Here is a 26,894-nt window from a genome sequence, read left to right as displayed (position 1 = left end):
CCCAATGCTGCTCCACCTCCTTTGTACTGAATAGTTTTTCAGCGGATTGATCCCTTTCCTGGCTAATGGTTAAAGAAAAGAGGGACCCCAGAAAGAACCAGTTTACATCCTCAGTGGGATCCAAACAGGAATTCCAGCTTCCACTAATGCTGTCATCCAAAGCTTCACCTGATAGGATGTTTTGGGATTGGTATGTCTGTCTTTTATTTAAAAAATAAAAAAAAAAAAACGCATGGTGTCTAATTGATTTTAGATTGATTCTGCTTTCATTACATGAGCATTTCAAACCACATATAGGTCGAACCTATATGGGATACAACACAAAAGGGGTACCTCCATGAAAGCAGCTCCTTCTAGGTTGACAAGAAATATGATGCCACTTCACAGCCCAAACGGTTTTAGACAGTGCTGCCAAATCTGGACCTGCAGGGCTACTAGTGCTAAGGTGATATTTATTCCTCATATTCCAAGAATATATTGCTGGAATGTAAACTGCTTTGTGCTGATTAACAGCTAAAGCTGATCAAAAAGTGGAATTTCTCATCTATGAAAAAATATGGATATTTTGAGGTGTGGTGTTTTGTCCCAATTCAGGACAACGTCAAAATATCACCTTTTTTTGCCGAATGAAAAGTTTTAAAAAAATTTTATTTGGAAATGTCAAACCAAACATTTCAACATTCCCAAACTAAAATGTTTCACTTTGATGTGTAGATCAGAAATGAAACAATTTGTTTCAATTTTTCCAATTGGAAATTCCACCAAACTCAGTTCTTTTCCTCAGAAAATTTTGATTGCAACCAAATCCCTCTTAAAAAAAAAAAGGAGGAAAATGTTTTGTTTAAAAATTTTCAACCAGCCCTATGAAACAGACATATGATAAGAATTAAAGCACTGCAGGAAGTCAGGATATCTTCTCTTTTGACACAGTTCGCAATGATGTGTATCATAGTTTTCACTCACCTCTGTTGTTTAACAGGAAACTTGCATGTATTACATCCATCATTCCCTCCATAAACCCACCCACATCAATTCTGGACATGATACTAATTCTATAGTCACTCCTCATACCCAGCTGATACAAGAATCTGGGGCAGATGAGCAGCAGAAGGATATCACACATGGAATCTTAGGCATTCTAGCTAGGGAGACAGCACAAATAAATGGCTTCCCAAGAGACTCCAAATCTGCTTGAACAAGGCCGGCAACCAATGGCAATCTCAAACCTGTAGATACAGTCTTCCAAGAAGCCTATCTACTCTAGTCCACCAACCAAGGAGTGTGTTATATCTCCTATTCTGGAAAATAAAACTTCCATAAGGCTCAGAGAATTGATCATCTTCACATTTTTCTTCCTTGATAATAACATAAACCAATCAAAATCCACAAAGTAGTCCAGATGGATTGGGTTCCTGGCCAATCACTTTTGCAGCCTGTTAGCCTGGAGAACACTCTGGTTAACATTTCTGCAACAGGTAGAAGGAATGCTGCTGAAAACAACTTTTCAGAGATGCACATGTGCACACACATTCACAGCAGGTAACTCAAAGCACAGTTCAGACTTTAATGTACATGTCTGTTAATTTTGTGCTTATTTCACATCGAGCTAAAACAAATTGGATAATTAAATTATATATGGTTTAGTGATTTTCTGCATCTTTCAGATACACATTCCTCATAGCTCTTCCTCTGTTCCTAGTGGGGAAAACATTCTTGACAATAACCTGATGAGGAGTACTCTTTATCTGTCCTTGGTATATATTAGTTAATTATCCATTTCAAAAATCTAGATAAGGAAAGCATCAACCACAGTAGTACCAAATGTGGCTAAGTAGAAACACGCAGTACTATGACAGTAGCTTTAGCTAGACTTACTGGTTTGATTCTGGCATCATACCATTTTACACCAGAGCAAATTTCATTGATTTCACTCCAGATTTGCACAGTGAGAGCAGAATCAAATGCAGTGGGTATGGCTCCATGTGTGTCTGTACGCAAGTTTAGAACCAATAATGAATTCATGCCCATTGAAATGAATTATGGTATCAGAGACTGTTTTGGCTTGAAAGACCTTTTTCAAAGCTAGAAATGTGCTTTTAAAAGGTGAATATCATTACTATTAAACTTTACTTAAAATTGTATTGGGAAAAACAACAGTTCTGTTGGAAGTGTTAACAGTCAGTTTTATTTCTTGTTCTTAATTCTATTTGGTTTACGTGCAATTGTAGTTCAGTCCAACACTAAACATTCATATTGATTTCCTAGTTCGCTGACCTTCTTAGGAAAAAAAGAGGGGAAAAAATTGGAAATAAAGTGGCGTTTCTCCACCTTACATTTTTTATTGAATACAGGGTAAAAAAAAAAACCCCTGTTTAATGCACCACTAGCATGCTATCCCAGTTTGCTTCAACAAATGCAGTGGGGAAGTTCAGTACATTTGATCATATAGAAATAAAAAGGTAGCATCCCTCAGAAGTTCACAGAAAAAATGTCCAGGCTAGCTTTTGCTACAGTACATTTCCATTGCATTAATTTCTTGAGTCATACTTTTTCTCCCTACATTTGTTTCTCTTTCAGTACAACACATTCCCGCCAAATATTTAAAGATGGCCAATTCTTTTCCATTTAATTTGGGGTCCACTTTTTCCTCATACCACTGCTGTTCATGGCCATTGGCAAACATTCCCACTAGTTACAGGAAATGTGAATGGATGTTACACCAGAGTCAGGCAGAAAGTATCTGAAAGACCGATTAAATCTGACCTACCGTTGTGTCACCCCAACTACAATAACTTTTGCTTTTTGCCTGGTATCCCAAGGATTTTATTCAATAATGAGTTCAACGAATGGTCTCTGTAACATGACTTGTCTCTGGCAAGGCTATCAATGAATACTGAATATTACAGCTAGGTGAAAAGGACAGGAACAGTTTTTACACAGACACACTTCTGATCTAAATTTGAACAGGGCTGAGAGTAGGACCTTTGAAGAGAGGTAGTTAAGGTTACTCCTTAGTGACACTATGCTTTACACCTTGATCAGATCCCACGATGGAATGCCTACATTGTTTGGGAGAGCTGATCATGTGCAAGATTGCCTCTAACAGGTTGATTTAACACCGAGGGCAGGAAAGTCCGACTTATTGATTTGCTCCTTTTTGTAAGGTCTGAGGCCAGATAGGATGTTTTTTCCTAGCACTGTTTGGTTTCAGGTAGATGGATGTGCTATAAGAAAATGAATCCAACATCTTCTCAGCGAGCTCGATGTAAAGACACAAACTAATGACTAAGAAAAGCTATGAACAGAAAATTTGAAGAATTCTCAGAACCAAAAGATTTCTTCAATATGACGTACCTCCTCACCCTACTGTTTTTTATCCCTCATTAGACAATTTTTTTCCTTTATTCTACAAAACTTATTCAATGTTACAGCTCAGAATACCTGCTGTTTGCTTTGCCCAAAAGTTCCTGTGTGTTTTATTGTAAGCTATTCCATCAAAAAAAAAAAAAAACAACCCATGCACACACAAAAAAACCCACACAAAAAAAAATCCTTCAAATACATAAAGCCTCCCCCATATCCTCATTCAAATGCTTCTGACATTCTGACACTCACCTTTGTCATGATGCATACAGAAGAGCCATCTGATAACGGTAAGGCAGGGGGCAAGTTGTGATTACTGTGATTACTACAGTTACCAATACTGATGCTAGAATTTCCTACTCTACAATTATTATCCTGTCTTCCTCCTCCTGCGGCCCACACCACTTGGTTGCTTCACTTGCAGGTAACATCTTGCCTTTTAGTTTGTTAGCTCTTTAAGCAGAGACTGTCTCTTACCCTAGATTTGTACAGCACCTAGCATACAGGGCCCTAACATGACCGATGCTGCTAGACCTTCCATGCATGACCTTCCATTGTCACTTCAAGAGCCAAGGCAAGGCCTGTGACTAGAGCTGATTGAAAATCAAAATTTCTATCTTGTAGGAAAATTCCAATTATTTCAAAATATGTTTGTGTTATAAATTGGGACAAAAAGTCAAAATATTGAAGTTTTTCATAGAATGGAAATGTCTGTAAAATTGTGCTGGAAATATTGAAAATGTTACATTTCCAGTTGGTTTGGAATTCATCTGTGTCCCCTTGAGCTGCCTCAGTACTTCGTGAGACTTGTATTTTGAGTGTCTCAAGTCCCCATTTTCATGGCAGCCAGGCTCCCCAGCCAGCCTACACCATGTGATTCCCATAAGGCACTGCTACCCTTCAACCAGAGAGGACACCATGGTGCACCATGGGAGACGTAGTCCACGCGAGGAGCAAGGCACCTGAACTACAACTCTCCTCAGGCATTGCAGTAGCTCAGGAGGACACAGATTAATGTCAAACTGTCCTCAGACAGAACATTTCAAGTTGGTTCTACAAACTCAAATGTTTGGTCTGGGTCAACCTGACCAGAAACTAAATATTTGTTTAGGTTTTCCTGATGGAAAATCAGGAAATTTTTCATGGGCAAATGCTGACTTTCCCATCATAGCATTTTCCATAAAAAAAAGGATGATCACATCAAGTATGCTAATAGGTTTAGAAAACACAATAAAAATATTAAAATGCACAACCATATTTGCCTATACCGGTTGTTTCCCTGTCATACCAATAGAAATTTCTTATTGGTTGAGTTCACTGGCAAAAAAGAACATGATCATCTTTGTCTTCAACCTTCATTTTTTGGAGAGAAGGCAGCTGTGGTATGAATTTAGTCCTTGGGCTGAATTTAAGACATCCCTGCTCTAAGCGGAGTAATTACTATTGGGCAGATTCTGGCACCTGCTATGGCCCCTTCTTTGCTGCTCCAACAATATAAAGAGGACAGAATAGCCATCTGAGAAATTTCCCCAGCACAAAAGGCTGCCATAGATAATCCTACACCGCTACCTCCACCCACTGGCCCAACCCACCAATGTAGGGGCATGTGGAGGAAGTATGTCAGTATAGGGGGTGCCTGGCATGCTTTGTAATCCAAATATTTTGGGTTACACAGCAGCCCATTGGTAGTTGCGGGGAAGCGGATACAAATTAAAGCAGCCTCTAGGGTTTCTGTAACTTACATTATGGACCATGCCTGAAACAACCCAGATTTCCAGAAGTGCAAAGGTGCACCTCTGCAGCCCCACCCCATGCTGTGCTGTGCCTCCAAATAACCTGGTTCTGTATCTTGGTGTGGGGGAAATATCCAATCTTAATGAGAACTATGGCGTAAATCCATTGTAAAGTCCTCCCCCAGGTTATCATCCTTCCAGGCCAATATTGTGTTGCATTTTCTCAAATTCATGAATATATCTGCTGAACTATTCTTACAAACGCCCCCTTAAAACAAATATGACTGAATATGGTATTGATGTAGCTAGCCAATGCTAAATCTATTAAGCAACCATCTTACTGACTGCTTGTGAATTTTAATGAAATAGTAAAACCTGAGATTAATACAACATAAGGCTTTGAAAAGACAGGAACCTTACACAGCAAAGGTTTTTTCTTTGCTTTTAGCTCAAAGAAATATGGTTTAGTGAGGTTTTTTGCACTGAAATAGGAAAACTTCACCATGTATCCACCTTTGATGTGAATCTGATGTCATATCTTCATGATATGACTCAACGCAGCTGGGTAAAACCCTTGTACATCATCACCCTTGATGTATGCAATGGACAATGGCTATTCCCCCTGGGTAACATGTCTAAAGCATTTGGGACTCTGAAATTCTTTCTGGGTCTCATCACTAATGCACAGTGTCATACCGTTGCACTGAGTAGCATAAAGAGTGCCTAATAGAAGAGACACATGGAATTATTCAAAGGCAACTTTCTCTCGGAAAAGGAGACAGCAAGCCACCTAGTCAACCCACTCAATGCCAGATCATACAATTGTAGTGATCTGTAACCACAACTGTCACATATAGGGCCTGATCCTGTAGCACCAAGCACTACTGGTCAGATGCTAAGTGCCCTCAACTCTCAAGGAAGATGAGGTGCTCAGTATCCTGCTGGCTCGGGTCCTTGTGTTCTCAATCTGAGATATCCCTTAGAACATGAAACCTCTGGGACATTTATGTTAGTTATCATCACTGTACTATTGGATACTGAAACCATTTGGTTATTTGATGAGGATATTTTACAGACCTTTTCCTGTTAATTAAAAAAAAAGAGTTCAGCTGGAGTCAATATTGAGCTGATAATACTACAGATAAGAACATTCCATCTTGTAGCATAGTACTTCATCTGACCGCCCCTCCAACATGGGGGATATTTGATACAAGACCATTACTTTGCTTTCAACTTCATTGAAGCACATTACATACTTCCATCTTCCAAATAACTTGCATCTTTGTATAATATGGGAGCCCCTTGAAGCAAAAAACTGAAAAGACCATAAGGTCGTTTTAATAAGAAGTGGGAGCAAAAGGCAAGAGAGATGGGAGAAAAATTCATGGGCTGATTAACATGGAAAAAAATTCTCTTAGCCAAGTTCTCCTGAGGTTAGGATATATAAAGTACATGCACTGTATTTGGTCCACAGCTTGCTGGAACATACCAAGCTTCAATTCCTCATATTGCTGAGCTGGGTGTTACAAAAATTCCTCATCTTTCATTAGTACCAAGTCTATTTTTTAACCTCAGAAATGATTTAAGCAAAGATTAAGTCTGGTCTTGATTTCAGTGATTGATGCCAGAACCTTTCAAGTGCGGATTCAGACTCACACTAACACGTGTGGCCTTTGGGGAGTCAAAGCTTCCCTGCCTCCATTTCCCTACCTGTAAAATGGAGATGATACCTAGTTCAGTGGGACATTATAAAAATCAGTTAATGTTTCTATGGTTCTTTGATAAATTAAGTACTAAATATTATTTTTAGAGCTGTATAAAAATTCACAAATAATTTGGTCAGCAATTTTTGCTTTATTCAGTTCACCAACCGAATATGAATTTCTCAAATTCATTCACTATTTGAAATTATTGGCAAATTCTTTTTTGAACTCTTCCCCCACCCCATATATTATTGTTTCTGTTCCTTAATTGGATGATGTATGGAACAGGCTATTCAGGATGAAGTGCAAATGTCAAATATCACAATGGAGTGTGGCAGTCCAACTGTTTTTGTTTGTTTGTTAATATTTGTGCCTTTAAGCTTAACATTAATTGGTGATGAGCATTTACAATAGTTAAGCTTGAACACTTGATTTTGTGCAAAGCACCAACCTAAGAAAATCCTGACCACATCGGAATCAAAATAAACTCAAATTTTAATATTTGAGGAACCCTCCCCCACACACACCATATGTACATACACTGAAGTACATTTTTTTATTAAGATGAGAATCTCTGTCACCCATAAGTGAATCTAAAAGTAAATGCATCTCATCTGCAAACAGATCACAAGTAAAACTCATGCATTTTTAACCAAAGAGATAGAAAATATTGTGAAATGCTTTTTGGTTTTCGGCAAGGGATTTAATGCCAGGCAAAGGTTAAGCCAAATCGCCTATGAATTAGACTGTTTGTGTGGTTATCAGCCACCACTCCATGGGATTCCAACTACTGCTCTCTTGGAATATATTTCTCAAAAGAATTCAGAGGATACACTCAAATGTATGGACAAAGTGCTAACACTATTGGGTAAAAAAAAAAAAAAGACTCCGATTTCAAAGAAGAGAGTTTCAGAACACTGCAAATCTCTGACTGAACAGACTAACTTAATAGGTGCTAAATGGTTTTTAATCATAGGCAGAGAACAGTATATTTACACTAGATTTGCATGAAATAGGAGGCAGCAAAGTTTGGAAGGGAAGGAAGAAAATCAGTTGGCTTGAGAAAGCATAAACAATTTTTTTGTCTCAAATCTTGGACAAAGAACCCAGACTGAATGGAGTTTGGACTCTACCACACACATACACAATCCCCTCCTCTGCCTTGTTACACGCTTCCTAAGGGATACTTAACAAATGCCTATAAAATCAACAGAGGATCCAAATCTAACATCTCCTCACTGTGAGCCCACACAGCCTGCTGCTGATCATGCAGACCATTTGGCAAGCACCGGTTCTGCAGGAGAGCAGATGCTCGAGCCACTCTCTTCCAGTAACATCAGGGATATGAGGACTTGGGGAAAAATTAACCAAGCGATCAAAAATGGAATAAAAGATGTTCAGAGTTGTTCTTCCCTGTAAATATCAAATGGCTCTTCACATGAAGCTGACTTTAACATTGTTCTAAAATTACAGATGTCAATGACTCAGGCCACTAAAATGGACAAGCAGAAAATAAATGTCTTAAGGAACTCAGAGTCACAGTAGCAGAGTAAAAGAAGGCTGCAAAACACTGCAATTCTAATCTGAGAAGAAATGTACATGTATCATTCGCAGCACTTTTACATATTATGAGACTATGTTCATATCAAACCTGATCCAAAACCCATTGAAATCTATGGATATGCTCTCTTGGACAACAGTGGGCTTTGGATCAGGCCCTCAAAATAGTAACATTTACAAAAGTCATGCATTTAAACTCCATCCACACCATTCTGTATTCACCCCACCTTTCATTCCCACAAAGAGAGAAAATAAAGAAGTGGGGGGAAAGGAATTAAAGAGGAAAAAAGGCCCATTTTAGTCCATCAATTTTTGTTTCCAGTTCATTTACTTAAACCAAATTTTTCAAACTAAAATTATGCACCAAAATTCATATTTAGGTGCATAAATAAAGGGGACCTGATTTCCAGAACTGTTGAATCCCTCCTCTGCCTAAAATGATACTATTCAGACTTTATTTCTGGTGATGATCAGCAAGAAAGAACTCAGTGTGACTTTCAGATTCCTGATTGAGTTATGCCAGCAATTACAAAAAACAACTCTCTTTTAACCTGTAAAGCAAGAGACTGAACGGAGATCACAGAGGAAGAACACACATAGAACCCATGAGCACTGTTCTTACAGAATCACTTTTCAGAGTATAACTGCACTTTTTTTTGTGGTACTGGATTATCAATATTAGCTTTATGCAGATAATTTCATACAAAAGGTAGCCAAGTATCATCACTTAGAACCATAGAGCCCACCTTCTGTATTCAACCCTTTTCATAAGCATCTACACTGAAATCAAAGTTGATATGTTCGTTTGGTAGCCACTTGACTAATGAATGCTTCCTAGTACTTTTCCAATGCCTCATATGTACAGGTTCTGATAAAGCAGGTATGAACAGCAAATACCTACATTAATGCAGTTAAAATTGCACACAAGGCAGAGATTGCAAAAGGTAAGGTTCTCACAGCAGCATTCACTCTGCTGCACCTGACATCCTATATGCTGGAATGATAAATATTTTAAAATATAAAACAGTGACATAGTAAGCCACGTAACTGACACCCCCTCGCACACGCAGAGAATAGAAAATGCTATCCACTATAAATGTACTGTGGCTATGTTAACATTGCTGCTGGAAATAATGTTCTTCAATTAATATAGTTTTTTAAAACTTAACTTCCTAGCTGAAAACAATTAAATTGTCTGCGCTTCATAATGTTAACATTCAAATTTTCACAAATGGGCTCTGAAGTTATCATCTAGCAAAGTGCTTAAGCACATGTTTAACTTTAAGCACATAGGTTGTCCCACTGAAGTCAATGAGATTCCTCCCAGGACGAAAATTAAGCATGTGCTTTTATGCTTTGCTGGATTGGGGCCTGGGTTCCCGACTTTCCTGGCACGGTTTGGCTGCCAACAATTTTCAGCCAGACTGCTGTAATAGGGGAGCAGATATTTTCAGACAGAAAAAATAATTCTTTATGCAAAATGAAAAAGGTAGAATATACAAAATACTGCAGATTGCAGTAAAAATTGCAGGCACACTGTTAGGTCTCCTTAACTCTGAGAGCGCCCCTCCACCCCATCTTGGATGTTAAAGCACTCGTTTTTGAGGATGGGGCAAGCACTGGTGTTGCTCACCACCCCACAGTCTCCCTCATGCAAACTGCTCAACAGAAAACCTGAAAGCACCGGCTCCTGTCATCCCTTAATTAATTCAAGCAGAGAGAATGGGCAGTGACATCATAAAGGGGACAGGAATTCATTGAGTTCTGATAAGATTCTGGTACTACTGAGCACAGCCAAAAGTTATTTTTCTGTTGCTTAATTATTTTAATTGTAATTTCCCTCACCTCACCTTCCCCCCCTCCACACCCACCAAACCAAGGCAACTAGTCCTCACTGAGGACTATGTCCCATCCAGCTTTCAAACTCCAGCCACTTTTTTGTTGTAGTTCTGTTTTTAAATGAGTGGGTACAATTTTACAATGAAAAGGGTGTTTGCTTCTTGCTTTCCTAAACGTCCAAAAAATAGCTGAAAAGATTTTGATCTACTTTCTCCCCACACCATCACCCTTTGCAAAAATAAATAATAATTAAATAAATAAAATAGCAGAGACCAACATGGAAAGTTTCAGCCCCAAATGTGAACCTATTTCAGACAAAACATTAGCACATGAAAACGGAGTTGTCATGGAAGCTAACTTTTCAACTTTACTACCGGGGGTGTTATCAATACTCACTGTATACTGTTCACACAGCCTGTCATGTTGTATGTTGTCTCATTGTTTCCTTGTATTCCCCCTTATCTGTGTCTGTATCCATCTGTTGTCTCCTGTCTTTTACTTATATAATAAAATCTTTGGGGCAGGGACTGACTATCTTTTTGTTCTATGTTTGTAGAGCACCTAGAGCTATGGGGTCCTGGTCCAGGACTGGAGTTCCGAGGAGATACCAGAATGCAATTCTGTTTCTATTCTCCCATGATCGTCCTCTCTTCACATTTGCTTACAGAACAATAACTGCAGTACTACGTTGTAAAACACACCCTTTTATGGTAATTAATTGATCTTTAAATATTCATGGTAAATAGGCCTATTGGCCTATGATGGGATGTTAGATGGGGTGGGATCTGAGTTACTACAGAGAATTCTTTCCTGGGTATCTGGCTGGTGAATCTTGCCCATATACTCAGGGTTTAGCTGATCGCCATATTTCGGGTCGGGAAGGAATTTTCCTCCAGGGCAGATTGGAAGAGGCCCTGGAGGTTTTTCGCCTTCCTCTGCAGCATGGGGCACAGGTCACTTGCTGGAGGATTCTCTGCTCCTTGAAGTCTTTAAACCACGATTTGAGGACTACAATACCTCAGACATAGGTGAGAGGTTTTTCGCAGGAGTGGGTGGGTGCGATTCTGTGGCCTGCGCTGTGCAGGAGGTCGGACTAGATTATCATAATGGTCCCTTCTGACCTTAGTATCTATGAATCTATGTAATTTTGCTCAGCTGTGCCAACAACTATTTGGTCAATCCTATTGTGATGTGCAATTACTTTCTTGAAGTAACAAGAAGCAACAATGAATAAAGACACATCTGAAATGTTACTACTGAAAGGTGATGTGACAAACACACAGAAAAACAGTTCAATTATGTTTTCAGACCAAAATGGCATATTGCACGGATGAACTTTACGTAGTTTTCTTTCCAAATCAACCATATTTGGCAACCTTTGTGACAGTAAGGAGGACTGTAAACACTGACCAATCAAGACATGCGCGCGCACGTACGTATGTGTATTTATATATGTATACACATAAACAACCCTTCCTCCCCCACCACAAAAAAGAGGTTGTTTATATCTAGATCTGAGTTGTTTCATACAAGAAAGGGAAAGAAATGCAACTTGCTCCCAATGAAACCATCAATGTTCAAATGATACACGTGCAAAGATAACTTACAGACAGCAATGGGATAGCAACTTTTCCAAGAAAATCAGGGGGTTTATCTCCATCTTCATCAAACACTGTCACTTCAAGAACATCGTGGATATCTTTAATAGGGCTGGAATGAGAAGCACAAAAAATGGTCTGTACACATTCAGTCTGCTCCAGGAAGATCAGAGAATAGTGTTTCGCTAATTAAGTCTGCATTACCTTGGAGTATAAAACTAGCATTTAATTAAATTCCAAAAATTAAATCAAACCAAGGCTATTCCCCAAGCTTTTCCCTCATGAAAGGTTCACGTATCCACGTGAAAGACAACAATTATTGCTAGACAGTGAGATTTCTGGTGTGTGAATGTTGACATTGATGGAACATATGAGGGTGAGGAAGGTGGGCAAGAGAAAAAGTTTGAGTCAGAGTTTAGGAAGGTGCGTGCATGTGCCAAAAAGGTATGTAAAGAGGAAAACCTCTCTCATTTTTTCTGAGCAATTGAGCAATTTTCCCCATTTGGCCAAGTAGTTTAAAGACTTCTAAAAACCCTCAAATAAAATAGATAATATTATTAATTCCATCTAATCCATATGCTTTACTGGGGATGACAACTGCCTGCTAATCTCAACTGGTCATCAGGATCATTAATAAAATAAGAGATTCATCCGGGGAAACGTATTGGTGTCTGTGAGAGCTTGGGTAACTGTAGATGACTGGAGGGAGGGAGGGAGGAAGCAAGCAAGTTATTGTTTATCCAAGTGCAATTAACACAACTAACCACTGAGGCTTTGTCTGGCTTTGGTCTCATAGAACAGTGGTTCTCAACCAGGGGCACATGTACCCCTGGGGTATGCAGAGGTCTTCTGGGGGGACATCAACTCATCTAGATATTTGCTTAGTTTTACATCAGGCTACATAAAAATACTAGCAAAGTAAGTACACACTGAAATTTCATTCAGACAATGACTTGTTTATACTGTTCTATATACTATACACTGAAATATAAGAACACTATTTATATTCCAATTGATTTATTTTATAATTTTTGGTAAAAATGAGAAAGTCAGCAATTTTTCAGTAATAGTGTGATGGGACACACTTGTATTTTTATGCCTGATTTTGTAAGCAAGCAGTGAGGTTAAATTTGGGGGTACACAAGACAAATCAGACTCTTGAAAGAGGTACAGTAGTCTGGAAAGGTTGAGAGCCACTGTTGTAGAAGATAAGCCTCACAAGCTGCTACTCTAGCTAGAAGACAACTAATTCCAGGAACATTCCAGCAACAGAGCCACAATTTAGGATGAATGTCCACCAAGGACTAAGCTTGGAACCTATTGCACTAAAAGCATGAACTAAAATACTAATTCCCCTAGCAGACAGCTGTAGACAACTCACTAATCTCTTAGGTTGAGAGAGTAGAGGGAGACAGCCAGAAGAGGGAGACAAATACCTATACTATCGTAATGTGAGTTATATAAACAGCAATTAAATATATAGCCATAAAGTTTTGAGAGCCCAGAAAAAGTAAATGGCTACCAGAACCTGCCAGTTTGTGAGGCTTTACACCTCCACTTTTGTTCAAAGGTAAACTCAAAAACACCATTAAAATAGTTGTACACAGGCTATTAGCGATATAAAATGTCAAAAGTACTCAGACTACACTGATGGGCACAGTCCAAAAACCTAAATAGAACAGAAAGTCTCATAGAATGTATATGACAGGAACAGATTTACTAAAACATTTGAATCTGGACCAAGGGTCAACTTTGTAAGCTCAGGATAAATAGTGATGCATGCGGAGCTTCTTCAGAATAAACAAATAGGGTAAGAAGGAGAGTTACAAAAGAGACACACAGTAGGGGCCAGAGGGCAAAAGAGGTATAGATGTTACAGATTCATTTCTGGCACCAGTGAACTCAGTGGAAATACATGGTAGAGTTTTTTCCATCGACCACAGAGCAATAAGATATGAAACTTTTCATCTTATTCAAAGCCAGCCCAGCCTCTCTGCATGCTAGCTTGTATGATTTGAATCAATAATACTAAGACTAATTTCCTAGTGGAGTAGCATCCGCATCACAAAGATAAAACTGCCACCCTTTATCAGTAGCCTCAAGAGCAGTGGACAAGGAACAAATCATTAAGGGAAAACAGACTCTTCTCTCATCTCCAAAAGGTGGTTATTATTCCACTTTAGCCCTAAAAAAACGTAGGTGGGGCACTATAGAAGAAATTTACACTGTAGCAGCCCATGTGATGACCTTGCTTTGCAACAGCAAGTTGCATCTATTCTGCGAATACTGAGGCCTTCAGTCTCCAGGGCACTTTTCACAGGCATCAAATTCACTTAATAATCACACATTTTTTTGGTTTGATTAAGGTGTAAATTTCTGGTTTGGGTAGGGCTTCTTATTGCCTGATTTAAACTCAGCTGTTTCATCATGGGCAATCAGAACTCTACTTCCTGATCATTTTCAAATTAAATTATGTACAGAACTACAGTTTTATCATGTCCAAACAAAACACAAGTTATATTTTAAATTATGGAAAAACCTAAGAGCGACTATATCTAGGTTTCCATTTTCAGGTCTGCTATACAATTTCTTGGAGTCTATTATATATAGTCATGATTCTTCCTATAAATATCCCAGTTTCTTCTTGTTATGATTTCTATTAATAAACTCCATGCCAGAATTGAAAAAGGAAAATGCTTTAATGGAGAAATATCAAATACAACTCAGTCAACCTCTTCTTCCTATGGAGAAAGTGACATGACCCAAACTTTACCTCATGTTTCCTAAAATAAATATCTTTTATATTGGGGCTGCTCACCGTTTCGCATTTACGGCATGTTTTCAAATGCAATTCACTTACAAGGTGAAAACTTTGTTCCACTCTGGGTTGAGGTTTTTGTAAACTGTGTGGGTCTGAAGTCTGACGTTGCCCAACTCTAACACACAGAAAGGGTCACTTTTACCTGTGGAAAGAACAGGTGAAAAAAATAAAATAAAACAAAGAAGGGTTAGATAATGTGATGGTAGTTAGCTCACTCTTTTTGCAGCAGGGTTGGGAGAAGGAGATCAGAAGATCAAAAAAGAATAAACTGCACTAAGGTGACTGGAAATGTCTTCCTTTCTCTGAATTACTAAATTAACAACACAATCAATATGTATTCACTGTTTTCCTCTTTGAAACTTTATCGAAGCATTTTCCATTCTAATCCATGTAGGCAACTTGTCTTCATAACAGAGAACTGAAATCTTATCAAGAATAATCTTTAAATCTTTGGTGATTAGGAAGATCAGCCAATGTTGACTACCAAGAAAAATGACATGCAATAAGAGAGGTAGTCCCATTCTGAACAAGTTTCCGTTTTTATATTCTCCTCCACGGGCGATCAAGGGTTATGAACCATGCAGACTTTTAGTCTGGGTTATAGAAATGTCAGGGCTTCTGTTAGTTCATTTTGCTTTATAATCTGCCGAGAGCTTTTGCTTTATTAGTTCATTATATAACCATATAAGTACATGCAGTCTCATAAAATAAGCAAAGTATTGTGCCCACTTCAGCACCAATCCTGCAATGAGATTTGCACGAGTAGATCTCTGAATCCATACAGACACCCGACGACTTCAGTGAGAGTCAGGTCAGACCAATGGACCCAATTGCTGGATCAAGACAGAGTGAGAAACTTATTAAAGGAAACATCCTATCAAAAAAGGATATCAGAGTGGAAGCGTTTTATCGGGAAGATATATTTCCTAGTTACTTTTCTCAATAAGCAGAGGATTGCAATACCTGCATTTGGCACAGCATGACACCTTAAAACACTCCAGCGCTTTCAGACAAACTTTACTATAAACAGAGTGCCTATGAGCCTGTTCAGCTGTATATCTGATTTAAGTTCATTATCTTAGGTATTCATATTTACATTTAGCTCAACTACAGGCATTCTAGTCTTATTTAGGTTACTGTGTATCTCAGCCATAGAGACATTTATATAAAAGAAAACAGACATTTAAGCAGACTTCTGTTAATTTTTTTTTAAATTGCTGTTATTAATATAGTACCCAAACTGTGCTAGGCACTTTACAAACAAATAAGGAGACAAGGTCTCCGTCCTGAGGAATTTACAGCCTAAGTAGAAATGTTTTCCAGTATCTAAAACAGTGAATATTTACCAGTCACTTTTGGAAAGTTTTAATAATCTCACATTTTAGTGGAATCTATTAGTCTCCTACCCACCTATACACTGGAACCAGGTACAAGTTGCAAATGTACTTAATGACAGAGAAACTGTTTGAAACGCAAAATGGTATGTGCCAAAAGACAATCCTACTCTATAATTTTGTGTTCTGAATACCATTTTTTGGTCAGTGAGCAAATGCCGTCTTTGAGCAGAATGCTCATGTGCACACAGAAACATGCAATGAAGCAGAAAAAGTCATTTCACAATGACAAAACTATTATCTAGCGGAGGTTCAAGTTGAACTAGTTGGGGTTGACGAAGTTCCTGCTGTTGTCCTTAGACATATTTAGCTTTACGTTTTTAATATGGGACATAGTAACTGGTCTAAACTTGGGTCAAATAGTACCTGTGAGTTTTCAGGAAGCTCTTTAAAAGCCAGAATTGCATGCAATAACATAAGGTTCTGATTCTCATTATTACTGTAGGTTAAAAACTCAAATTTGGTAAACTGTACAGTACCAACATGCAGCAACCTATAACAGAAATACCAACCATACTCAAATCTGATCTTCATTACTGTAGTAAGTAACAAGGTATAAAATGCCATTACACTTAGAATTGGATAATTGGTCTGCAGAAGTATTCCCATCATTGAATCATCATTGCGCTACTGAGAAAATATGATACATGCTCAGACTGCTCTTCTATTAACCCTTGGAAATCTTTGTATTTTTTATTGTCTCCTTGATTGTCTCTATCAGATTTTTGCTGGACCTTAAGTTACTTTTTATCAAAAATAATAAACCTGCAACAGTCTCCCAGGCAGTGGAGGAAATACAGCACTGCTTTGGGAGGGTTCTACTATGGAAGCACATAATTACTGCACTAATCATTTATGAATGGCTCAGAACAGATAATTAATCTTTATGTCTCTCATTTCACAATCAGAAATTTATGCTATTTTTACCTAAAATGGCTGCATCCTTTTGTAATTTGGTGGGTCTATTACCGCATAATACTAGGATATTTTCAGCACTGCCATTGCAAAACAATTTGTCATTTGCCTCATGAATCAGGCTCAGGCTCAAAGCCTTAGTTATTTTGAACATAATGACAGACTAAGTAACCTTGCACTTAAACAGGATTTCATTCTGTGCTGTGCACAAGGAATGTGTGTTTCAGACCCTTTATGAAAAGTCTTTCAATTGCAAAATCAAGATCCCCAGAATCTCCTTCAGTGTTCATTATCCACACACAAATGCACACACTCCTGTTTAAGCATTTAGGGAAATGGGGCCCAATCCATTGCTTCTATAACGCCATTGGCCTCAGTGGAGTTACACAAAGGATGAACACAGCCAAGATCCAAATCTGTCCTTGGACAAAACTTCCTGTAATATTCTGTGCATTTGTAGGTAAAATTAGTCCCATAGCTTATAAAGGCTTTTTTTTTTTTTTACTACAGTACATTTAGCCTTATTAAGTTTACAGATGAAGAGCAGCTAAAGTAACTAATAAACCAATAAAGGCTTACATACTGTAGCAGCCCTTTATCAGTCAGGTGAAAGGCCAGCTGAGGAAACTCAAGATCAAAGGCAAGCTTGTGACCCACATAGTTCTACCCTGGTCATTATTGCACATGGACTTTTTTATATTTTTTAAAGAAGATCTGCACATTAATCCTTTCAGTTCTTCAGTGCATTGCTAGTATATAAAAAAGTCCATTACCTGTTCCTGGGGTGGGGAGGGGGGACAACAGGGTGGCTACACTTATAAATAACACTATTTATTGGTTAAACTTTTGAAAATGTGGGCTAGTATCTTTTATAGTCCTTACTTTGGAGAAATGCTGCTGATGTTACAATCAGAGATTGGCCTGAATAATGGCCCCAGGTTCGGTTGACAATGTTTTCTCTTTAGCTCTCTGCCTTTCTGATGAGTCAAAAAGAATCAGAAGGTAAAATACATTTTCATTACAATCAGACCTGTATCTGAAGTATGCACCATTAAAGATACTGGATGTAGCAGATCTCATGTCTACATGAATATTTTTTTTTAATTTCATCATTTGCCATTATTTCATCAGTCACCACGCAGTGGTATCAGCTTCCAAGAAGTGCCCTGCAAAAATAACATAATGCCCAACACATAATGCCCTCTTCAAAAGAGGCCAGAAGTTATTTTTCCTACTAAGAGAGAAACTAATATATTAAGTATATTTTGGACCAGATTCACTATTTAGCTGTAATAGGAACTACTGTTTACAGTTTTCCAGCACTGATAAATCTCCACTTAAGAGGGAGCATTGACCCATACATTCAGGCAGCCTAGACAAGTGCTGAACAGGGTACTAGGTAAATGGGGAACATTAAAGAATTTGAGGATTTCTATAATTCTATTATTTAGTTCATGAGCTCACAAAAAGTTGCTGAGACATGTCACCTCCAGCAAACAGCAGTTGAATCAAGGTCACTTTGTAGATACTTTTCCAAGACTTATTTTCCATGATTCATATTGAAAGAAGCAAGAGCAACACAGTGCCTCGGCATTCTAAATCCTCCCAATTAAATCCATGTAACGAGGGGCCAAATTTTCACCCCAGAACAGAGCTATTTTCCATTTGCCCCAATCTAGCCCTCCATTGGTTAGCAAAATGTTGTCGCAACAGTGATGAAGAAGGGTTCCCCTGATAACGCATGTCACAACTCACAAATGAGCATGCATCTCAGCAAAGGGTACAGCCTGCAGTAAATCTGATGTTAAAAATAAAGAACATGGTCTCCAAAATATATACTTTAACAGCTGACAGGCCTCTTTCTCCAGTACAGTATACTGATACTTAAGTCTCTGGGTGTTTTTTGTGATTCCTAGATTACAGTGATCCTCGTCTAGCATGGAGTCAACTAGTCAGTCAGCAAAGGGAAGCGAATGGGGCTCCACCCTCAGAAAATAATCGCCTGTTAGTTGCAATATGAATGACACTTGTCAGGTAGTGCTAAAATATATAGTTCCTGCCTTGTAATAGCCAAGAACATATCCAGTGAGTTAATGTTTGTGATTATCCATCAGGGTCAAGCCTGGCTCTCTCCAGCTGGGGTTGAATACACCTTGGACCTCCGTCCAATGGGGCTGATCACACTTCTTGTGCCACGTATGGAACACAGTTACACCAAACCTATCAGCCACCAAACCAGGATGGGCCATGGCTGAAAATGGAGTGCAGTGTTTAACCCAGAGCATTTAACACAGCTCCTAAAGGGGCTGTGCTTCTGAATGAAAGATCACTGGCACAAGTCACAATTTACAGCAATAATAGTGGATCACTTCGCTTGTGCTGAAACTAGTCTATATTAGAGCCATGAACGTAGGGGCTGGAGCTTGAAGTGGTGGGACAGAGAACTGTAAGAGAAAAGTAATGACATTTCATATCATGTTCTGTAGAACTTGGGGATGCGGAATGGTTAGATGTAAACTGCTCATAGGCGACAAAGAGATACCATGTGATGATGGAAAAGTAATTTTCCTAGATATTCAGATGTGACCTAGGAAGACCTTGATGCCACAACAATTTGGCCACTTGAGAGCCTCTACTTCAGACAGCAATCTCAGATAGTTTTCCATCTATGGTTGACATCAAGTCTAAAGTGTACTTAATGAGATGGTGTTCTCTGCTGGCCTGAGCACAGGGCTAGGAATTCGATCCAGCAAACCCTTATTGTTGTGGGTAAGGTTTTGCAGGATAATAGTTACCGTTCCAGCATTAGAAACAGGTAGCAGGGCCAGTACTGCACAAAAACACCCCACAGTTCAACTCACAAGAACCCTAATTTATTTAAGTTATTGAGAAAAAGGCAAAAGTTACTGGACATGCCACTCATAAATATGAAGGGTAAAGCTGACCCCAGTGCAGTGGGCCCATAAAACCTGTTCACCACTTAAGTCCCAAATAAGCCCCACACTGGAGACTTAAGTGATGCATAGGGCTTGTGGGACCCCAGTTCCCAGGCATGCATTTTACCTTTAATGCTTTAACAAGTGGGTGATACACAAGTTTTACTTTGCCTTGCTAGACTCATGGCATAAGTGAGGGATTCACTAACATGCACTACACCTCAAAAACATTAACATGGTATCAAAACACAACAGAAAAGACCCAAAATAAAAAGAAGGAAGACAATTAATACCTGAAAAATCTGCTGCCAACAGGTTGACTGCCTTTAAAACTTTGACCTGTAAGAAGCCTATGTCCTTCATGTCCTGAAGGGAGTTCTTTATACACTGGAAAAAATAGTGAATAGAGACTTTTTTAAAAATAATAATTTAGTGAGACAGATTTTGACAGACTACTAGAAAACCATAAGTCTTAGGGCATGTCTATACTCATGGCTAAATCAGCACTGCTTCAATCAATGTAGCAGTGTCGATTTAGTGGGTCTAGTGAAGACCTGCTCAGTCAATGGCAGAGCGCTAGCCTATCGACCTCTGTACTCCAGCTCCCCGAGAAGCATAAGGTAAGTAGACGGGAGAGTGTCTCCCGTCAACACAGAGGTGGGACCACCACTGTAAGTCGATCCAAGTTACGTCGACTTCAATTACATGATTTCCATAACTGAAGTAGTGTAACTTGGATCGACTTATAGCTTTAGTGTAGACTAGCCCTTAATTTTGGTCCCTATCCCCACTGCTCAATGTTTCACTATCAGATACTCACTCACACAACTCTACCAATCCTCATCCCATTGCAACACACTTACACTGTTCATCCCAGCATGTAAACTGTCTGTTTATCATTTATTTTTAATTTATATGTAATCTTCAGTTTACAGGAGTTAAATGGTTAATTTAGGCAAGGAGATTCAAAGGAAATAAGCACATACCTGAATATTAAAATAGCATTATTCCAAAACTAAGTATAAGATATATTTAGAGAGGCACCATAAGCCCATGGCTAGAGTACTGAATTCAGAGTCAAGGATCTGGGCACCATTCACAGCTCTATCATTAACTCAATCACTTAAACCCTTTGTGCCTCAGTTTCCCTGTCTATAAAATGGGGGTAATAATGTTTATCTATCCTGTGCAGCACTTTAAGATCTATGATTTAGTACAGAAAGTACTAAATATTAGAATCAGGCTTTATCTTCCCAAAGTGAACAGACCAGAGCACATCGCCACAATGAGAAAAGAATTCTAAATACTACTTTCTCTCTCTCATTATGATTTTTTAAACATTCATAGTCTCCTCATTTCCTAAGATAACATCTTAATGTAATTCAAGTTTTCAAAAGGGAACTGTTAAGTTTAAAAACTGCCAAATGCAAACAGCCAAATTGCTAGAGGCTAACTGCTCTGTCTATTCACTTGTCACACTAAACATAATTATGGTGTGTGATACCTTTTTCCATTAGAAGTGGTGTTATTACGACTGGGACAGATCTTCTTTTGATACAATTTTCAGTATTTTTTTAATAAAGTAGAAACAAAACAAAAACTCACATAGCGCTGGGAAATCTGTTTCCTTTCACTGGGGTCTCCCAAGGGGCAGACACACAAATCAGAGATAGACACTCCTGAACAGGGGGTAACAGCAATTAGCATAAGCAGAGACCCCAGATGCTTCTCCACTGGCAGTTCTAGAACATTGGTCTGCTTGCTAGGTAGTGCAGTAATATCCACTTTACACCTAGAATAACATTGTCATGAATTAATAATAAAGAGGATTACTTTAATGGGACAAATAAACCCCAACACGTACACTTTTAAAAATAAGAATTTTTTTTACCTATCATTAAGGATCAAAAGGTACAAATGAACTAAGTTTAGATATCTAATTTACTTTTCACCATTTGGGCTATTTGGTCAAGGTGGGGGAAATGGGGAAGCAGGGAGGAATGAGAAAAGCTAGTTAGTTTCACTTTGTTTCTTGTCAGTTTCATTTCTGGTTTCCTTGTACTTGCATAGGGATTGAAAGTTAGCACTGCAGCCTCTGTAGTGGTGAGGTTTTAAATCCAACTCTGCTCTCCTCTCCCACAAAACCCCAATGTCTTCTGATTTCTAAAAAGGTAAAATTATTATAATCTGAGTGGAAATACAAAGTCAAAATGTTGTGTCTAAAATACCAGCTTCATTTAAGGCAGACTTCATTTTATGCTACATTGTACTGTATGCCCTGATCTCCTTTACAAACCTAACTAGATCTAGGCTTTCATTGTATTGTTATATTTCCCAGAGGGGCAGTGTGGCTTGCAGGTAAGCTGCCAGCTCATAATGCACATTGTTATAGTCTCTGACACTTTTGGAAAAAAAAGAAAAAAGAAAGCGCACATTAATGAGAGACAACAAGGCAAGAGACCAGGTTGGGGTAAGAAGAGAGAGTTTGCTGGAAAGCCTAAAAGCAAATGGTCAAATGTGACAAAGTCTATACACCTAGTGCAGCTAACTGCCTTCTATGTGGAAGTCCAGTAAATGGAGTGGAACTTTCAGGAAGCTCTATTAGGTTTGGCATTTAAAAATAAGCTGAACAAAAGTTTGTGGTTAAAAAAAAAAAAAAAAAAAAAGCAAGGAAGGAGAAGCTTTATTTCCATGGTATACGGGGAGTCACATTTCTCCAGCGGATGTGGGATGGATGATAGAGAGAGTTCTCACTCCACTTAATGCCTGCCGACAAGTTTTTATTTAAACAAAACTTGTTAAGGTGTTGTCTTAATAGGCAAAAATTCCACAGGGGTCCCCTAGGTGGGTTTCTTCTGGGTAAATGGTGCATGCACTGCTCCTGATTGATCCCATTCCAGCTGTAGAGCTGGAGCGGTTTGTACCCCTCTGCTATAAATTGCATGCTTTCTGCTTTTTAACAGCCTATTTTCTGTAAATGTTTGGAAAAACCTCCCAAAAACCTTTAAATTAACACACACACAAAATCTAACCTAAGAAGTAAAAGTCACTGGTGTGATGAGAGTGTAAGCCATTCACTTGCTCTGCATTAGAAAGTGTTTATTTGTGTAAGATTCTAACTATTGGAATCAATGGACATGCCTCTCACTCTCTGTGAGCTCTATGTAGTGCACAGGTTAAATACACAACTAGTTGTAAGTTTATTCTTATTGATTGCACTCAAGTGCTATGGAAGAGGAAACAAGATAACCAAGAAAAGAGCACCGAAGTTCCACGTACTATACAAAGGCCAATTTCAACCCATGTTCCCACTGCAAGAGATTGCATTTAGTGTTCCTTGCTACACCTTCAGTCCTGGAAGGTGAGGAGGTGGGGGAGGAGAAATAAAAAGACATTTTCCTCAAACTCTTATCACTTTAATCCAGGAGATCAGTATCACCTTTGCCTAACTCCTCTCCTAAATAAGTTCAACTTCAGCTTTCATTCAATACTGGTAACTGTGTGCAGAATGTTGCACAATACACAAAGCAAAACTGAGAAAAACTCAGAAAAAATAGCTTTTTCTCCAATCTCTTTTAGTCATCATAACTTTAGGTGTTATGTATAATAAGAGTAGGTGGGTGGGGGAGGAGGAAGGCAATTATTTGAGAGAAAGGTGTCCCTCCTACACAGACATAATTTCATCAAAAATCTGTGTCCTAAAAGTAGACTTATATTTAACTCCAGTTTGTTTTGGGTAAGACTGACTGTTTTCACCCATTAAAAAAATTAATATCAACAAAAGGTCAAAGAGAAGATTGAGTGTAAGGGTGAGGTGAGGGATGCAGATGTGGAGGGGAAACCAGCAGGAGAAGGAGTGTAAGCATTGTTTCCTCAACTCGTTTTTGATTTCCATGGAAAGTAACTGACTCAAAACATCTGTGTTCACTCAAGTTGCTAGTATGCCTTGTCTATAAGTGGTACAGTTTTTCCTTAGGAAATTGCAAACAGACTCCACATCTGCACTGGCAAAAGGCAAAACTCTTAGAGAATTAGTGCAGTTAATCTGATTCATTTGAGTCATTTAATTTAATTGATAACACTGCAAAAAACTGTCGTGAAAAATTAATCAAGAATTGAGTTTAACAGATGAATGTAGTAATTTCTACACCAGCAACCAGCTCTCGACTACTGCTACTATGGTTCACTTACTTTCACAGCACTTCCCTTGCACTCTGGAAACCATTTTTCTTCTCTCTTACTGTTACACATGTGAGTGGAACTTCGCTATTACTATTGATTTTATGTCGAAGGAGTTCAGATACCACCATGATGGGCAGCAGTATACAAGCCTAGTATGAAGCGCCACATGAGAGTAAACGACTAAACCCACAAATTTATTTATGCTTTTAGGAGACCAAAATACCCCCTTGAGCTAAATTCCTAATATAACATTTCTGTGTAGTGGCAATCTCAGGTTTTTACTCACCTTCTTCCCCCAATTTACATTTCCCCAGTTCTTAGTTCAGTATTTGGCTCTAATCACCTCTCTAAAACCTACTGTCTAATCCTTTCCCCCCTATATTAGTACACCTGTACATGTTAGGTAGCGATACAGATGTAACCTACTGGTCACATTGTGTTATGCATACCCCCTCTGTTCCCTACCCACACAGAATCAGAGTTTGTTACAGACTCCAGCTTTAATTCCAGCTGTAGAAATTCAAGTGTTTAGTTCTGGAGGTCACTGATTCAATCCCTGGTATGTTGGCCAAGGTGGCCACACAAACACACACCCAACACTGCACATTATATACATATATCCCATTTCTCTTGATGCTTTTTCCCACCCCCAGGTCACTCATGAAGGTTTTCTGGTTGTAATATATTTTAACTTGTATTAAAGACTGCCCTGTTAGCCCATTTGTAGTCTGCATACTTACGCATCATTCAGTTCCTTGCCCCTTTTTTGTTTCCAGTAATTTTGCAGTTTTATCATTTGAGTTCAGTGCTAATTTGGGGGAGAGGGGTCGTTTGTTTGTTTGTTTTTATTGTAACAAGCAGACACATTAGATTTTTACTCACTTCAATTGATCTTAACCTCTTACTCACCACCGCAATTTATATTAATATTTTATACTAGAGCCAACTCAGCACTTGATTAGATTGTAGTCAATAAAAGAAAACAGGATTAAAAATATGAGTCTTAATATTTGGATAGGGATTTCAAAACTCCACAAAGGCCAGGAGTGTTTGGATATAGGGTTTTGGTGTCACCCACTCTAAAGATAGGTATTTTGACTCCAAACTCTTCTTATAGCTTGGTGGAGCTCAAATCCAGGGTTTTGGTCCAGCTCTCACAGCCTTACGACAACCTACTGCGCTGCTGTATAATTGGATTGTTTCTTGGTGCAGAGATACTACTGGTATTTGCCAGAGGCATCCCTCATAAAGATGTCACACACGCACTCTTATTTAATGGCTTATAATGATCTTTCCTTAAGTCTAGCAATTTTCCTAAAATCTATTTCTAAAACTAAATTTGTGTAAAATCAACATTTTACAGTGTCTCTCTCAAAGTGTATTCCTTAACGCGGAAACATTCTCTTCGAATTTCGCATAAACAATTTCATTCAGCCTAAACAGATTCTGCAAACTTTAACATCTTCATTTATTAACCCATCAACATTGTCTTCTGCTTAAAGTTTGCCTTTTATTCTGATGGATATAAATAACGCTGAACAAATGGTACTAATGGTTCTATGCAGACTAAATAGAAGGATCATTTCACCTGCACTGAAATCAGCCACCTCGGTGTTGTGTTGTGGCAGCTGAACTACACAACACTTTGGACACAGTTTTCCTCCTCATTTTATAAACTGATTGGAAATGCCAGGGGAATTAGGCAGGCAGAATCTAATAACCCAACATGTAATTTGACCAAGACCCTGAGATTATCTTACTACATATAGAAAAAAAATTATCAAAGGGCCATTTTCTTGACAGAATGACTGGTATGAGATAGCCCGCTGACCAGCTCAGAAGTGGACAAAAGTCTGAGGCCCTAGCAATAACATGACTTTTGTATGGAAGGCATAGTATACTACTTATCATACACATTCTAATATCTACAGTTCAGGACACAGAACCGCTCTGTACTGGCTGCATGCTCAATGTTTGTATCTTATGAAAGGAAGATAAGAACTCAGCAGGAAAGACAGGAGAAGAAAATTGGAAGCCCAGCTATGCCCTACCCTTTTATGTTATGATACGGCTACCATCTTACTGACTCAATTGGAGCCACAGCGCCTACAATCGAGAGTAGCAGTTTGCCTGAAAATCCAGTTATGTCTAGAAGAGGGGCCATGTAAAAATGACACTTTCTTAATGAAGGGAACTGCTCCGAGTTAAATCCTGGCTCTGTGGAAATCAATGGAAGTTTTAGCATTGAATTCAGTGGGTTCAGGATTTCACCACGTGTCTAGTCAGATCAGGCGGCTTCCGTGTTAAAGCACATTTTACTTTAATTGTTTAGCTCCTACAAGCACAGCACAGCCAATAGGGCTCTGGGAGAGCAAAGGGGATTCTATTCTAGCTTGCTTAAGGGTTGTTAACTAAGTTCCAGTTGCAAAGCCAGATTCTGCCCTTGTTCACAACTGTGCAGTTTCGCTGAAAATATTTGGGTTGCACAGTGGAGAGAACAGAATTTGGAGACAAGGGAGGTTGCACAGGTACAACTCAGGGTACAACTGTATCCATAGAATCTTTTCTTTATTATGGTGATGATACAAGTGCCAGGAAGAACACAGAATGGCATGTGAATCATTGAGACAAAACAACAATGCTATGTTTTGCAGAACTGCTTTTCAGATTAGAACTACACATGAACTGTTCACAAAAAAAAAAAAATTATTTACTGAGTGTTAGGTGTTTCTACACTGAGAGAACAAGGCTTGTATTATACATCCAAAAACAGTGCTCCCCTATATTTGGAACACCCTTTCTAGACTCTCAATTGTAAATGCTGTCTCTACATTTCCTGTACATTGTGTT

General features: G+C 38.6%; 1 protein-coding gene across 10 annotated transcripts in view; it reads right to left on the bottom strand.

Annotated features, from left to right (window-relative positions):
* MCTP2 (multiple C2 and transmembrane domain containing 2) overlaps window positions 1-26,894 on the bottom strand; it is a 161,623-nt gene that overhangs the window by 60,441 nt on the left and 74,288 nt on the right. For all 10 annotated transcript variants that reach the window (XM_073304233.1, XM_073304239.1, XM_073304236.1 and 7 more), the window contains 4 exons: window positions 21,468-21,654; window positions 20,156-20,249; window positions 14,657-14,759; window positions 11,806-11,908 (listed from right to left, as the gene is read on the bottom strand). In XM_073304233.1, the coding sequence (XP_073160334.1) occupies window positions 11,806-11,908; window positions 14,657-14,759; window positions 20,156-20,249; window positions 21,468-21,654 (487 nt within the window). The remainder of the gene's footprint in view (window positions 1-11,805; window positions 11,909-14,656; window positions 14,760-20,155; window positions 20,250-21,467; window positions 21,655-26,894) is intronic.

Source organism: Lepidochelys kempii, chromosome 10, assembly GCF_965140265.1.
Source record: "Lepidochelys kempii isolate rLepKem1 chromosome 10, rLepKem1.hap2, whole genome shotgun sequence".
Lineage (NCBI taxonomy): Eukaryota > Metazoa > Chordata > Testudines > Cheloniidae > Lepidochelys > Lepidochelys kempii.
This window is presented reverse-complemented; position numbering and strand designations above follow the sequence as displayed.